The sequence below is a fragment of the Salminus brasiliensis genome, chromosome 7, assembly GCF_030463535.1.
Source record: "Salminus brasiliensis chromosome 7, fSalBra1.hap2, whole genome shotgun sequence".
NCBI classification, from domain to species: domain Eukaryota; kingdom Metazoa; phylum Chordata; class Actinopteri; order Characiformes; family Bryconidae; genus Salminus; species Salminus brasiliensis.
Genome location: NC_132884.1, coordinates 9,608,781 through 9,626,051, shown reverse-complemented (window position 1 = coordinate 9,626,051; position 17,271 = coordinate 9,608,781). Strand labels below are relative to the sequence as shown.

General features: G+C 43.2%; 1 protein-coding gene across 1 annotated transcript in view; it reads right to left on the bottom strand.

Moving 5' to 3' along the window:
- tmtops2a (teleost multiple tissue opsin 2a) overlaps positions 1–6,167 on the bottom strand; it is a 32,497-nt gene extending 26,330 nt beyond the window's left edge. The window contains exon 1 of the mRNA XM_072682976.1: positions 5,680–6,167. Coding sequence (XP_072539077.1) covers positions 5,680–6,064 — 385 coding nt within the window. The 5' untranslated portion in view covers positions 6,065–6,167. The remainder of the gene's footprint in view (positions 1–5,679) is intronic.
- Between the last annotated feature and the right edge of the window lie 11,104 nt (positions 6,168–17,271).

Genomic DNA, 17,271 nt, shown 5'->3' with positions numbered 1-17,271 from the left:
GGAGCTGGAAGTGGCTTTGCAGTCTGAGGTGTACAGCGAGTACAGCAGAGGGCTAAGGACACAGCCCTGAGGGGCTCCGGTACTGAGGGTGAGGGTGGGTGAGACATGCTTGCCTACCCGAACAGCTTGTGGTCTGTTAGTCAGGAAGTTGGAGATCCAGTCACAGATGGATGGGTGGAGACCTAGATCTTCCAGCTTTGTGGTGAGTCTTGAGGGAATAATAGTGTTAAATGCTGAACTGTAGTCCACAAACAGCATTTTAACATAATTACCCCTCCCAGCATCCAGATGTGTCATCGATGTGTGGAGAAGGTGAGCGATGGCATCATCTGTGGAACGGTTTGGACGGTATGCAAACTGAAACGGGTCCAGGGTGTCGGGCAGCGTGGATGTGATGAAGTCTCTCACCAGCTTCTCGAAGCACTTCATCACGACTGATGTGAGGGCGACTGGGCGGTAATCGTTGAGGCAGGCTGGCTGTGGTTTCTTCGGGACAGGAACGATGATGGACTGTTTGAAGCACGATGGAACAATCCCCTGCGTCAGTGAGAGATTGAAGATGTCCGTGAATACCGGGGCTAGCTGATCTGCACAGGCTTTTAGGACTCGACCACAGATGCCATCGGGTCCCGCAGCCTTCCTGGTATTCACTCTTCTGAACACCCGCCGTACATCTCTCTCTGTGATGGTGAAGGCTCTTTGTTCTCTGACGTGCTCCTCTATATCAGCTGTGCCGGTGTTACTGTAGTTAACGTTGCCGGCTGCAGCATCAAAGCGAGCATAAAAGGTGTTTAGCTCGTTCGCCAGAGATAAGTCTGCACTTCCCAGTCCACAGGGTGGGCTCCTATAGTCCGTTATTGTTCTCAGTCCCTGCCACAGGCTCCTAGAGTCGTTTTGCTGGAACTGGGACTCTAGTTTCCTTCCGTAGCGCTGCTTCGCCTCCTTTACCGCCTTCCTTACTCCATATGACGCAGACTTGTATTCCTGCATATCTCCGCTGATCAGTCCCGTGTTGTAGGCAGCAGTGCGGGCATTCAGAGCCTCCCGGATGCTTTTATCCACCCAGGGCTTCTGATTGGGAAATGTTTTGATTGTAGATTTCTGGACGGTGTCGTCCGCTACTTTCCTGATAAAACCCACGACCGCTTCCGTAAACATGTTGACGTCATCGGAGCTGCGCCGGAACATGTCCCAGTCCGCGTCATCAAGAGCATCCTGCAGCGCGGCCACTGATTGGTCCGTCCAGCGCTCGACCTCTCTCACCACCGGAAGCTCTTGCTTCAGCCTTTGTTTATATTTTGGTAGGAGAAAGATGGCGGCATGGTCTGACTTTCCAAACGGTGGTACTGACTGCGCTTTGTAGCTGTCTTTGTGTGTGGTGTAGCAGTGATCTAAAGTCTGGTGGCCCCGGGTGGGGCAGGTGATGTGTTGGTGAAAGTTCGCTGCCACACTTTTGAGGTTGGCGTTGTTAAAATCCCCAACAACAGTGAGTGCAGCGTCCTTATGGTGGGTTTGGAGCTGTGTGAGTGTGTCATGAAGCTCACACAGCGCGGTGTCCTTCTGTACATCGGGTGGAATGTACACTGTACAGACGATGACCGAGGTGAACTCCCGAGGAAGATAGAAGGGACGAAACTTTAGGGCGAGCAGCTCCAGGTTTGGTGTGCAGGAGCGTACGAGGGTCACAACATTAGCACTGTCGCACCACTTATTGTTCACCATGATACATACTCCACCACCTCTTGACTTCCCCGACTCCACGGTTCTGTCCATGCGATGTACCGAGAAGAACAACCGGCTGGCTGGCGTGGTCCGGTATCGCTGGGTTCAGCCATGTCTCGGTGAAACAGAGGAGGTTGCAGTCCCGAATGTCTCTCTGGAACTTGATTCTGGCCCGGAGGTCGTCGAGTTTGTTGTCTAGAGACTGGACGTTGGCTAGGAGAATACTAGGCAGAGGTGCCCTGTGTGCCCTGGCTCTCAGTCTGTCTCTGACGCCGGCTCGCTTTCCTCTGTGTCACTTCTTGTGGAGTTCGGCGTCCCGTCCTTTGTCCTCCTTCAGGATTTCTCTCGGCCAGCTTGGATCCGGAGTTAGCAGCGATTTAAGGTGAGTGAATTGTAAATTAACAGAAAGAAGAGTCTCTCGGTCGTATACAATACGAGCCATGATGAAAAGGGTTGAATAAAATAGCTAAAAACACTAAATTTAACTAAAAAAAAGCTAGATGTGGTCAGAGCAGTCGTTACGGCGGCCGTCGTCAGCGGCGCCATCTTGCCGCTTCTCCTGCTGGAAATCCGATGGACGAGTCTTGGCAGTTGCCAGGAGAACGATACTTGTCTGACTGCACTGTGCCAAGTGTAAAGTTTGGTAAAGGGGGGATTATGGTGTGGGGTTGTTTTTCAGGAGTTGGGTTCGGCCCCTTAGTTCCAGTGAAAGGAACCATTAATGCTTCAGCACCCCAAGAGTGCACATCAGTGCACAACGGTCCACAAAGACATGGATGAGCGAGTTTGGTGTAGAAGAACTTGACTTGAGTCCTGACCTCACCCCGATAGAACACCTTTGGGATGAATTAAAGTGGAGACTGCAAGCCAGGCCTCCTCGCCCAACATCAGTGCCTGACCTCACAAATGCACTTCTGGAAGAATGGTCAAAATTACCAGAAACACACTCCTAAACCTTCTGGAAAGCCTTCTCAGAAGAGTTGAAGCTGTTATAGCTGCAAAAGGGTGACTCGACATCATATTAAACCCTATGAATTAAGAATGGGCAGTCACTCGAGTTCATATGCGTGCGAAGGCAGGTGGGTGAATAAGTTTGGCAATATAGTGTATTTCCCATCTCATTTTTCTCCTCTCAACTGTCTTTTTTCTCTAGTGCCTAATTCCAAAAGTTCTGCTTAATCATAAGAAGGTGAGGTTACACTTAGGAATAAAGTGACTGGATTGGCTGATCCTGTCTGCAGGATCTGCATCATGCCATTTCTATTCACTATTAACTGAGTTGGGGTGAATTTTAGCACTTTTACTGTTGAAGCATTACACTTACTAGACAAACTGATTATCCAGCGTAAAATCTGCTTTGCTTGTGAATTGTAAACTCAGTGAAGGCGGTCTGGGCAACATGTGACAGGGTGAGTTGTAAACTGCTGATGGGGATTAGCACTATGTTATTTTAATTACACTTGACTTTACTTCCTGCATCAATGTATTGAGAAAAATCATCACCTTTGGGAAATATGTTTTACATAATGGGAAAACACCATCCGACGTTTATATTTAATGACCAACCAGAAAAAAAAATTCATGTCATTTAACATTAAGAGAAGTTACCATTGTGGCTATACACTGTCAGGGCAGCAAAGATACACTATATTCTTAAAAACCATTACTGCTTAGTACACATCTCCTAACAAGCATTTTGGATTCCAGCTTCATAAAAGCTTTTCATAATGTGTGTGTGTGTGTGTGTGTGTGTTTTTGTGTGAGCCCTGCCATTTTTCAAGTCCATTTACAAGTGTACAGACAGAGAGTGTAGCTCATGTGTTGATGCACAATTTATGCTATGCCATGTCTGCATATTTCTGGGTGCTGTACTCTCTGGACACAGCAGTGACAGTGAGGTGTGTACAAACCCAAGCAACACCAAAACTGTAATATTTAAGTCAGGAGTGAAAAAGATTGAGTCACAACTGAGACCAGGAGTTAATGAGGCTAAGTCAAGACAGAGACCAGGTGTGAATGAGAACAAATAAAGACTGAATCTGGGTGTAAAGAACATTAAAATCTTAATGTTGGGATGTATATAATCAGTCATTTTCACTAATTGGCTGCTGACTGGGAGGAGCAGTGACCTGTTTTTCTTCTGTGTTTCTCTTGTGTTTCATCAATTGATGTTAATGCATTGAACAGGTCTGTGTGTGTATTTGTGTGTGTGTGTGTGTGTGTGTGTGTGTGTGTGTGTGTAATTGATGATGTATTCTAGATGGCAACTATTGTGGAAAAAGTCTTGTTAGTAATAAAAAAAATTAAATTTTTTTTGGGATGTTTTGCACTGCTGCCACATGATTGGATTTTTGAATAACTGAATAAATGAGTAGTAGCACAGGCCTTTCCACAAATTGTTCAGTAAGTGTATGTATGTGAAGTGCATGCAAAATATGGCAAAAAAAACAACGGATCCTACTTCCAGTCCTCAGAAATTTCTGTGGTTTTCGACTTGGGTCGACTTCTCCCAGATCTGTAAACCACACTTAATATATAGTCTGCTATGAGTATGTTGGAATAGCAGCATCAATTATTTTAAAGAAATCAAAAGATGGATATTAGACAATAGAGCAGGATTTTAGCTTTTGATTCCTGGTATTTATTAGTAAAGACTGCATTTGTTAAAAACTATAAATCAACATGCAAACCACAGAACAGACAAAAAAAAACAACAGGGCTTAACAACCAGGCACTGAACAAGTCGGCCAAGGAAAACAACAGCAGTCGATGACAGAAACCAAAAACAACAGTCAGCCACATTACCAACAACCTCCTCAAAGAAGGGAAGACATATCAAATGTATCATATCCACCCTTCAAAGCAGAAATTTGAACCAGAAATATAGAGGTCATACCAAAAAACGATACAGATCATTTGGCCAGATTGGAATTTGCAAATTCCAATGGATGATATGGATGATGATAAGAACAAGATTAAGCTCTACCAAAGTGGCATAAAAGCTGAAATGTTGAGATCTAAAACATACAAGCTCGTCAGTCAAGCATGGCGAGGGTCTTCAGGAACAGGCTCTCCAAGCTTTATTGAAGATGTAACAGGTGAACCAACTGGCAGCAAAGTAAATTCAGAAGCCCACAGAAACACTGTCTGCCAATTCACCAGTGAATGCATTGAATTTTCTCTGAAGGAACCTCACCATGCAGCAAGACAATGACCCCAAACACACTACCAACATAACACAGCAAAGGACTTTATCAGAGCTTAACCCAATGAAATATATTTCTCCTCTTTAAAAGGAGACTGAGCCACTGTTCAGAGCTGCTCTCATAAGAGGCTGGATTTTCATTTAGTTATTTGTTTGTGTTGAACATTTAATTTGAAAGGACAGCTGGAAACAGCTATTCTGTCTTTATTATCATCATCTTTTCTTCTCCTTTTTCTCATTATTATTATTTTAGTGAAATCTGGTGAAAAAAGAGTTTTAAAAGTTTTGCTATTGACATTTTAGAAATCACATTTCTTTTTTAATAGTATTTATTGTATTAAAACTACTGGAAACTACTTTATATATAACTGTTTTCCTTTTTTATTTTACTTTTAATTGTGTTTTTGCTGTTTAAAATGTATTATTATTCGTAGTATAATCTCGTTATTTATTTAACGTCATTTTAGTTTATTAAGTATTTTTATTTTATTTTTATTAAACTCGTTTCAGTAGAATTGTACTTGTATTTGTTTGTTTGTTTGTTTGTTTGTTTAGTTAAAATGCCTGAGGACTGTTTTCCTTTTGTGTGACGTTTTTTGTCGTTTTCATCTTAACTGAAAAGGAGTTGTCAGTAAAGCACATGGCGCGCGGATTTGCGCGAGCTTCACCCTCGCAAAGACCTCGCTAATCCAGTGTGTGTGTGTGCATGCGTGTGTGTGTTGTGAACCGTACCCCCCCTGTCCCGTACTCACCGAAGCAGGAGTTGACGAAGCCGTACCACATGCAGCCCCTCCTGCCCACCAGCCAGCGGCCGCGCACGCTCGCGGCGAAGCTGAGCGAGGTGCCGAACACACACACCAGCATGTCGCTGACGCTGATGTTGAGCAGCAGCAGGTTGACGGGCGTGCGCAGCGTCTTAAACCTGCAGAACAGCACGAGCACGACCGCGTTATTCAGGAAGCCGAACACCATGATGAAGCCCAGGATGACGGCCACCACGCTGTGGCCGGTGCGGGTCAGCCTCTCCTCGGGAGTGTCACTCCAGTCTTTGTCCAGCGCGGACAGCGCATCCTCCTCCTCCTCCTGCTGGGCTGTCCAGTTGGAGCTGTAGTTGGAGGGCTCCAGCTCATAGAACATCTTCGCTCGGTCCGCTCACTTCACATGGTGACGGAGTTTTCTCCATCGGTTCGGCAGCGCTCGCCTCGACCACCGGGGGTCATTTAAGAACGTTGACCTCAAAGCTCACACGCGCGTTAACAGGTGTTGCTGCGAATCATGCCGCGAGACATTTCAGAACTGCGGACGTGCGTGCGTGCGTGCCAGGTGGGTCATCCCCCGGCTAGTGCGCTGTTGGAGCGTGGTAATGCCTTCCTCTCAGGTCCAGCGGTTTTTCTGTGACAGTACTTTTAATGCTCTGAATTCTGAGTTCTACTGACCACTGACTAAGTTCTACAGAATATTTGGTTCTATTGAACCCTGAATGATAAAAACAATTAACAAGAGAAAAGCCAAATCCAGTGTGTAGAACTAAGCTGCTGCTACATCAAGCATTAGAGAAGAAGTGTCCGGAATGGTAAAAGGATGTAAAGTCCGTGCGCAGGCACGCGCTGTAGCCCGCGGAGCAGACAGTGTTTGACTGCGAGTCTCTGTGAGCTCGAGCTCGGTCTGTTTCAGTCTGCTCCCCTTCAGAGAGTAGGAGAGGTTTGACCACCGCGATGACGTCGATCAGCTCATGGTGCCCATCTGGAGAAGAGAGAGAGAGAGAGAGAGAGAGAGAGAGAGCTGAGGAGGTGAGAGTGGGTAAGAAGAGAGAAAGAGAAAGGAGAGAAGCTAAAGGAAAGGAAGAGAGGGGGAGAGAAAGGGGAGAAGGAAAAGAGAGGAGAGGGGTGAGAGAGAAGTGAAGAGAGGGGAAAGAGAGGAGAGGGAGAAAAAGGAGAGAAAAGGAGGAGGAGGAGAGAGGGGAGAATATAGAGAGGGTGGGAGGACAGAGAGAGAAAGGGAACGAGGGAAAAGGAGGAGAAAGGAAGAGAGGGGAGAGAGGAGGAGAAGGTAAGGGAGAGAGATTAGGAGAAGGTGGAGGGGTGAGAGGAGGAGAAGGTGGAGGGGGAGAGAGGAGGAGAAGGTAGGGGAGAGAGGAGGAGAAGGTGGAGGGGGAGTGAGGAGGAGAAGGTAGGGGAGAGAGGAGGAGAAGGTAGGGGATAGAGAGGAGGAGAGGGTAGGGGAGAGAGAGGAGGAGAAGGTAGGGGATAGAGAGGAGGAGAGGGTAGGGGAGAGAGAGGAGGAGAAGGTGGAGGGGGAGATAGGAGGAGAAGGTAGGGGAGAGAGAGGAGGAGAAGGTGGAGGGGGAGAGAGGAGGAGAAGGTGGAGGGGGAGAGAGGAGGAGAAGGTAGGGGATAGAGAGGAGGAGAAGGTAGGGGAGAGAGAGGAGGAGAAGGTAGGGGATAGAGAGGAGGAGAAGGTGGAGGGGGAGAGAGGAGGAGAAGGTAGGGGAGAGAGGAGGAGAAGGTGGAGGGGGAGAGAGGAGGAGAAGGAAGGGGAGAGAGAGGAGGGGAAGGTAGAGGAGAGAGAGGAGGAGAAGGTATCGGAGAGTGGAGGAGAAGGTAGGGGAGAGAGGAGGAGAAGGTAGGGGATAGAGAGGAGGAGAAGGTGGAGGGGGAGAGAGGAGGAGAAGGTGGAGGGGGAGAGAGGAGGAGAAGGTAGTGGAGAGAGAGGAGGAGAAGGTAGAGGGGGAGATAGGAGGAGAAGGTAGGGGATAGAGAGGAGGAGAAGGTGAGGGGAGAGGGAAATGAAGGGGAAAGAGAGAGCAAATACTGGCAAGCTGTGCCAGAATTCCAGGATGTTTGTAGCTCAGCAAAGTTGCACAATTCCTTTCTCGTCTTTTCATCTGGAGGAGCAACCGCAGAGGAAATGCAGCATGGCCTTTCGTCTTCCTCCTGCTTCTTCTTTCTTGCCCTCCAGAGATAGGATTAATGGCAGTTCAGTGCCATTCAGCCATGGATTCTCTTCATCACCCATAAGGAATGCAGGTCAGAACCTGAGCTGCCCCAGTGCACACATTTCCCACCTGCATGATACGAGTGTGACTGCTTCAGCTACCTAAAACAATGCATTCAACTTATTTGATGTCTTGCTGTAATGAATGCATACAGAGCTTGAACCTGTATATGAATAAACTGGGCTCTCTCAGTGTGGCGGCGGTGGCGTGGAGATAGAGCACGACTCTTTGCTTTGCTTTGATGTCAGACAGATTAAAGTGAATTAAGTTAAGGAACATGCAGAGAGCACTGTCGTGTCGCTTGTTTCAGGGATGGGATGGCAGCGCCCTGGGGACAGGAGGACGCCTACGCTTGTGCCTTTGTGTTTCTTTCAAAGAAACCAGTGGAACGTGTAAATGAGCCACTGCATTTCCAAAGAGTGTTGATGACCAGCCGTCCCATGTCTGAATGCGACCTCTTTACATACAGTACACTTACTAATAAAGGTGCTGCAAATGATTTGAGGTTTCTAGTGAACGTTCTACTAGGAGACACTAATGCTGTGTCACTTTCACCTCGGCCAATCACCAGTTCCTAACTGTCTATAACATAACTCATAAGCTTATCTTACTGCTTTTGGATCCCCCCGCCACCAGTTTGCCTTGTTTGTGGGTTTGTGATCATGGATTTGTCTGTTTTGTACCTGCCTGCATGTGCCAGTGAGTGTTGGTTTAGCCCTACTTAAGATGCTCTCCCACTCACCCACGTTGCTACAAGTATACGTGGGTGTAGCCAAACATCTGAAGGAGTTTGGAGCTGGGTAAAAGTCCCCACATACTTAGCTAGTTTGTGTCGGCTAGGATCCAAAAGAAACCACTAAGCTTAGATGCTACTAAATACAAAAGTCAGTATGGGGACCATAGTACTCAGCACACTTTGCCCAAGCACTGTCTGCAAGTACCTGGGTGTCCTCACTGGAGAAGAAAGGTTGAATTCTCTGGATGTTGCAGAGGAGAAATCTGCATGACTGAGTCAAGGTAACGTTTCATTTCAGTATCAGGTTGGCTTTTAATGAAGCCACCAATTCAGAAGGTTGTTTCAGCACATATAAAAATTATTAGGACTCAAAAACTTCAAGTGTTTGAAATGAAGGTGACCTATCAGCAAGCTCATGGGCCCTTGTTCAGTGTGTTATCCTTAGCTACACAATCCTCCCATCTCCTAGCGTTCTAGCTTTGATTATGAAGGGGAGACTTGAAACCCCCATGTCCTTGTCTAAGCACTTTAGATGTACCAAATCCTGTTAGTCATGGATTAAGGCTCACACTGACCCCAGTCTTCAATGCCCAGTCATGCTCCAGCAATTATACCCATACTTATGGGTAAACTCCTGTGTTGACAGGCTATAAATTCCCACTGTGTTGATTTACCTGGCTATGAGTCTTCGTTACATCTGATGTCCAGCAGAAATGCAGAACCCAGAAGATATGCAGGATTGCATCCCATCACATTAACAAGCTGCACCTCCAAGGGGCAAAAAGGCAGAAGGTCAGTATAAGGCTTTGAGATTTTTTAATATATATAAAGGGCTTATAAAGGGCTCTCTGGACATCATGATAGACCACATAAACAATCAATACAAACATTTATAATTAAAAAATGCTAATCAGGGATCAACATTTAGTTTGTATTGAATTCAGTCACCATTTGACTTTACTTGTTACCCTGCCTCTCCAAGATAGAAGGTCACGAAGAGGGACTAATAGTACAGAATTTGATATGTTTAACAAACCAAATACACTGAGTAGACACTGACGAACCTTTGTAATTTAATTTTTGAACAAAATTATTGCTAAGGGCAATTCAATAGTCGCTGGATATTGGTAGGTCCCTAGCGTCCATACCAAATTCTACGACCCTTCTCATAAGTATCATCAGTTTTATAGACCCTAAAACAGAACCCTGTGGGACACCACAAAATATGCTAATGTGCCTGATGTTTTTTTAGCTTGCAGCTTAACCATGCAAAGTAACCAAGAGAAGCATATAGTTCAAGCCTCAAAAGGAGTATATTTTACATTAAGGTGATGTAATAAAAATTGACTACAACAACAAAGTGCTGATATCACTGATTGATCATGCCAAATACACACTCTGCCAAATAAACTTGGATATATTCAGGAAATCTGGGGAAAAACTTGGAACATACAGCAAGGCTGTCTGACTCAGCAGCTAATGTGCATCAGTGACCACAGTGCAAAAACATCCACAAAACCTCCCACATGCCCTCCTCAGTCACTGAGATTACGGTTAAAATTGATTATGTCCAAAATTGCATACTAACATGCAACATAGTGTACCACCATTAGTAGCACATTCATCATAGTATGCTTAGTATAGCACTTAATTAGTGTAGCACACTTAATTGTTTAAAGCGCTTTACAGATTAGTGCAGTGATTGTGTGGTGATTGGTCAAAATTGTGAGTAAATTTATCAAATTAAAAACATGCCATATTGACATCTACAAGACCTTCATGACAGTTATGTTTTTACATTTTCTACAATTCCTCTTAAGAGAGCAGCTAGGCATTTAAGAATATGTAACATTGGATCTGTGACACTAAATGGCTATTTATGGCTCTTTACTTCAAAAAAGTAAACACCAATCAGGAGAGGTTCCGGGTTCAAATCTCCGACGAGCCCCCAAATCTCACAAGTCCTCTTAACATGGCAACTGGGGGTTTAAGAGGATGTAACATGGGATGTGTGAGGCCTGAAAGGCAGTGAAGATGCAAATGCTTTTATGTTTGAAAAAGTAATCACCAATCAGGTGTATATGAACAAACAACAGGGCAAAGGAAACAACATTTGAACTTATGTATATTATAATTTACAGATCAACCAAAAATGTCGAAAAAATGAAATAAACTTACCTTCCAAAATCACTAACCTGGCAAAAGTACAGAAACAGCACTCGCCCCTTAGTGTGTGGCATATGACTACAATGCTTATGTAAGGCACCTGTCCTTACCTGTCAAGTTGCCAGGTTGAAAAAGCTGCAGTGATAAGACAACGAGTAAAACACTGATAAAGCTAAAGTGAGACATAAGACTAAGACATCCTTTAAAACAACTCATAAGACTGAAAACCAGACATTCTGACCAATGTTTGCAATGTAGCAAACAGACTGTAGCAGCAAAATTAAAAAGGTGGTCACAGCCATATCAAACAGAGCCTCGCATCTCCCCAGTCCGCCATGTTTCTGTCCACATGATGCCGCTTATGGACCCGAAGACCAATGGCAGAAGGAAAGAATACATTGCATGCAGGGAACATGTCCAATGTTGGAGACGTTTGCCATCTGTAGCAGAATAGAGTCAGGATAAAATAGGGAAAAGAGAAACCCGCGGTGAAGGAACACAGGCTTTATTTTTGCTTTAATGTGACATACATCTGAGCTGAATGGAGACACAAATCCGATTTTTAATCGGATCTGAGGCACTGTCCCATGGCGTCCTAGATCAGATACATACCACATTCCTGACAATGTGACCGTATTGTAAAGGTTCAGGTTGGAATTTATTTGGCAGTGGCAGTAGCATCAGACTTATTATTACCAACATTATTACCAGTGTTTGCTGCAAAAACATTATTGCATATGACCACCCACCGTCTCCTTATTGTAACAGTGACTTGTTGACTTTGTGTGTCTGTTTCTTTGACTGCCCCTGACATTACTAAAAACTAACTTTCCCGAATGCTTTTCTTGATTCTGCCTGATCTGCAGCCCCCAGCCCCAGTATATATACTGCCAGAGCTGACTAACTTAAGGATCCACATGGCCACCTCATCAGAAATTAATATTCCACTAAATTATTGATGCAGTCAACCTTACTGGCCCCCAAATAAACAAAAATATACTTTAAATTTTGTACCTCCTTATTGAAATATGATTTCAGTTTAAGATAGATAGATTAGAACACACTCGGCACCATGCACTGTGCACAAGACATATACGATCTCTGCAAGAGGTCTAATAAATAAATAAATAAATAAATAAATAAATAAATAAATATCCAAGTAATAACTGGACAGACAATTTTGAAACTTGCAATCTCTCAGTTTACTTTTTTTTTTTTTTTTTTACTGCATTTACTGAAGAATTTTGAGTTTGGAGACCACTTGTGTAATAACAAGCACTGCAGGGTTAAGTGTGGGTTGTTGGAAACCCAGACTTTTGTATTTCATAGAAGTAATTGCAATTTTGGGTTGTAAGACCATACCCCCACTATTTCTTGCAATCATGCAACTGAACAAAGGCAACACCTTTGAATCGACCACAGAGCAAAAGTTTTAACAGCTTTGTTGTGAACTGAAAAAGCATCATGCTGTTATTGATTGTGTAGTTCTGTGGGCTCTGATAGTTAGTTGATTAAGACTCTGATTTCTCTGGTTTAAACCCATTCCCATTTTGTGCAAACACACACAGAGATACATACATACATGATGTTTGCATATCATTCATGTCACGCAAAACCCCTTGTTTTTTTTTTTACTTTTTGACATATTTTTATCAAAATTCAGGCAGTTGTTCTTTGCATTGTATCAGAATGAGTGATGAATGGATCAATAAAAGGCTCCAGAATTAGAATTAGATCTTTTTACATTGAATGCTTTTTTTTCTTGTAAATTTGGCATTTTGGAGGTTTTTGTGTGACAGCAACATTCTTCAACGCAACATTACTGCTCCTCTGACTTGCAGAAAAAGTGTCTGTATCATTGTTCCAGGCTCTATAACTTTGGGAAAATAGGCAGAACCAGTGTTGCCAAGTTGCCAAGTACTTAATTTACTGTAATTTTATTATTTATTTATTTTAACTTAAAGATGTTAAACAAAACCAACTGGTCAACAAAAAAAATAATTCAATGAATAAATAAATCAGAGAAAATGAAAGTAAAGATGAACTGTCCAAGTATTTTTATTGGTAATAGCCCACTAGGCCTTTGACTGGCCATTTCAATTAATGCATTTAACTAATTATTCAATTCATTATTTAATTAAAATGTATTTAATGCTCATCAGTGCCAGCATTGTGAACATGATGCGCATGATGCGCACATATTTCATCACTTACAAAATTTGTACACTGACTTGAGGTCAAATCCAGTCTTTTAATCTACACTCAGAATTTCTGAATTTTATCCCCTTATATCATTGATGGACCATCAGTGGCACAGTGTTGATTTGAATGGAGAAGGTGAGGAAGGATAAGGGTTGTGGACGGAACATGCAACAGGACTTCATTAGACAGGTATAGAGGAGAGAGACATGCTTCTTTCACTTTCTAACTTGCTCCAGGACAGATTAACCACTTAACGCAGCAAGGCTTATTACACACTGTGACTACAGGGACTTCTGTACAAACTGGTGGGTCTATTCTTTTTTGAGAATACTTTTTGCCACAGGCTTTTTAAGGGGTTAAGTTAATCATTTCAGAACATAAGCAACTCCTCAGCCAGTCATGGCTGAGTGTCTGATGGAGGAAGTCCCTTCAGTCCTTTTGTTTTCTTTGTGATATTTGTGGAGTCAACTACGTGATCAATCTAGTGCTTTTCAGTAAAGAGAATGACTCATGTGATACTAATTAATAACATAATTGTTGCTCCAGGCAACGCTGACACAGTGACATTGGTGAGGGTTGCTTGTTACAGCTATGACTGTGTTGCTTTCTACTGCGTAAGTATTACAAAAACATGCTTCTTCTTTGAAAAAACAGCCTCCTTATCTTTCAGGTGATTAGCTTTTTGACCTAAATGTGCACATGCACATGATTAATCACAACCAGAGGTCTTAAAGCCTTGGTTAACAGAAAGCTATAAACTGATTTTGTTACACTAGTTAACTGTGGCTGAATTAGTTTTAGTTAAGCTAAACATTCAATTTTACTTGAACTTACATCATATGACAGGCCCCTATAGTCTCTTGGGGCTTTGTGGTTGTAATGGTTCCTTGTGTACTCTCATGCCTCCACCCTAGCCTCGCCTTGTCATTAGTTTTCCCGGCTGTGTTTAATTTTTGGTACCTTTGTTTCAGCATTCTTTTGTCTGATCCTGTGCCAACCTCTGAGTCATCCTGTCCCTGTCTGCAATCGTTATTTGCTTGGATTATGTTCAGTCTTTATTTTTTGTTTTAATTAAAGTCTCAACTCACACTAACCTCCTGCCTCCAATTGTCCATTTGTGTTATGGAACCATGCTGATGCTATGCCTCTGAGCAGAATTCCTCTCCTACCAAGATGATACATATTTTCTCTCTCATATATATTTATATATATATTTTTATTCTGAATAATTTAGCACTATTCATTGTTATTCTTAGTGCATCACCCCCCATTGTGTAACTCAAATCATTTGAGGGTGAAATAAAGGAGCAACACAACACGTCCATCTGTATTTGTATCTGTGTAGTGCTGAAAATATCCATGTGGCACAGTTTCACTCTTCCCGAAAAACAGCAGCACATGGACGTTGTGTCTCTAAAATGTGGTCTCAGAGCTTGACCTAAACATTTTTGGATAATAGTAGCATTCTTCGGAATGCTAAAATGGATGATAGATTAGCAGAAGTGTCATTGACTGCCTTCAAAAAGAACGAAGGAAAGTATTTTCAGATGCTTTTTGCATTCCGTTTTGCATTTTGAGTTAAGTGCCTAACACATCTAGCATTCCTAAGTGAGACATTAAGCATAGCTCATTCTTTTATATAAAATGTCATTAAAAAGCACAGACAACCACACGTTTGAATACTGAAATATACTGCCATTGACAGAAAAACAGGGTAGGTTTCTTTGAGGCAGTGGGGGATCAGTGGTTAAAGCACCGGGTTATCGATGACTGTCGGATATGGATTCAGAACCTGGATTCACCAAGCCACCACTTTTAGGCCCTTAACCTTCAGTGCTCCCCAGGCACTGCAGTGGAGGCTGTTCACTGCTCTGGGCACGTGTGCTCACATTCCACTGTGTGTGTTTGCTCACTGGTGTATATGTGGCAGGTGCATCCCACTTGCCATTTCAGCCTTTTTTTCCCAGATTGTTACATTATCATTATGACTACTACTACTACTACTACTAATAATAATAATAATACATTGATACTAAGCCCAGTGCAATCATGCCAACTCAACACAGTGCTGCTCACCTCCTTCCTCAGTTGGGGAAGAACTTTTACCAACTGAGTAGTTGCAATGGTGGCATCCTATTAAAGTACAAGAACAACAAGACTGACCTTAGAGCTTAGGTCAACTTGAATTAGTGTATATAATGCTGAATGCTGTATGAGACAAAAATTTGTTTAGCTGGAACGTATACCAGAGACAGTCAGCAAATTCTTAATTAGCTGGAAGAGACCAGCCGCTTGCACAAGATCACGATTTGTTTCAGTGTGCTCCTGTGTCTGTGTTACCTTCCTGCTCTCTCCTTTTAGTTAGGCTGTTACAGTCAGTCACTGGCCTCACTCTTATAATGTTCACATTCTCGGTACTCCATAAATTCAACAAAAACTAATCCTATCTCTTTACCTTTTTCAGAGTTCAGGACTGCCTATCTGTTCAGCCTGACACAGATGGGCTCTCCTGTTACCTGCAACAGACCAGCTTACAGTACCTACATTAAAGTTTATATGGACTCTAAATACTAATGTTCTAATTGCTGCTATTATTATAATTACCATAACATCATTAACCATTATTACCATTACTAACCACCCATATTACTTTAATAATTGATGCAGCCATGATGAGTCAAAAGTTGAATGTGGAACATATAGAGATGTGCATCCATGCTTTTACCAAAAAGGACTTTCCAAAGTACATCCACCACATTAAGCAGTACAAGCTATCCCATTCATTTCCCAACCAGTACCCAGACTCTACTTGTAGCAGTGAACTGCAGTGACAGGCCATCAATCAATCGATAAGCTAATTGGACTAATTCTGGACACTGTGTCCAGATCACAGGCAATTCAGAGAAGGTTTAAAAAGCTGCCAGGAAGCCTGAAGCAAGCAGAACTTCTACAGACACATTCCCTCCTTAAAGAAGAAGGCTCATCATTAGCACTACTTCCTTTAATTCCTACTTCCTTTAATTCCTAAAGCAGCATTTAGGGCTCCCCTTTCTGCCAGGAAGTGTAATCCGTGCTTTGAGCCACCAACATTCATTTCTGGATAAGCTGAGAGAAAGTGAAAGAAGCATGTGGACTGAGGCGGCAGAGCAATATAGGATTTTACACAAACATGACCTGGGTTACACAGGAAGAGCTACATAGTATAGAGTGCAGTAACCAGCGTTCCGAGACTGGAGTAGTAACAACAGAGATGCCATTATTCTTATCACAAGTCAGTACAGCATCATGATTTTAAAGCTGTTTAAAGTTTAAAACTGCACGTCATTCAGTCATTCAGTCATTCAGCTTCTTATCTGCTTCTTCCTGGTCAGGGTTGTGGTGGGCCCGGATCCTTCCCAGTATCGCTGGACACAAGAAAGGAATACCCTCTGCACAGGGTGCAAGTCTTTTGCAGGGTACCACAGACCTATTTACCTACACCCTTATACCTAAGAGGGAATTTAGCAATTTTAGCCAATTTACCTACCATCTTTTTGGGGAAGTGAGAAGAAACCAGGGCACCCAGGGGACATTTACAGGAGGAATACACCAGACTCCTTGCACACAGAAACCAAAGTAAGGAACAAATCCATCAGCCCAGGCCTCTGGAGCTGTGTGCCACATGCACTCTCTGCATTGCAGACGTAATTACACTTAACAGCATGTAGTGCAACATCAGTAGACACCTATAAAGTCCTACTAGCAGTCTGAAAGAACATGACAGAAGAAGCCTTACCTATCAGAAAGAGTAAGTGGACCAAGTAACAGCCCTTGTTGGCTCTGCTCCTTCCGTCTTGTAAGTCTTGAAATAAATGCCTGTGACACTCCTGCTGTGCCACCGTACCACTCTGTCGCTATCACTGTCCAACAGTATCCCCCCCCATCCTAACATCCCAACATTTCTGTGGTGAGAAGAAAGAACAGAGATTACTCTGGCAGTAACAAAGGTATTTGATCTTAATCCATGTTTGCCCGAGTAAAAATGAAAAAAAAAATATCATGCTGATGCATACTATGCATTTTTAGACACAGTACATGCATATATCTTGATATGTTACTTCCATTAACCTAAAACCTAACCTTAACTTTGGCCATAATCCTAACCACAACCCAAACCTAATCATAACCTTTATCCTGGCCCCTTAATCCTAACGTAATCCAGCTCTGATCGTAATCTTAACTTCAACCCAAAACCTAGTTCTCACC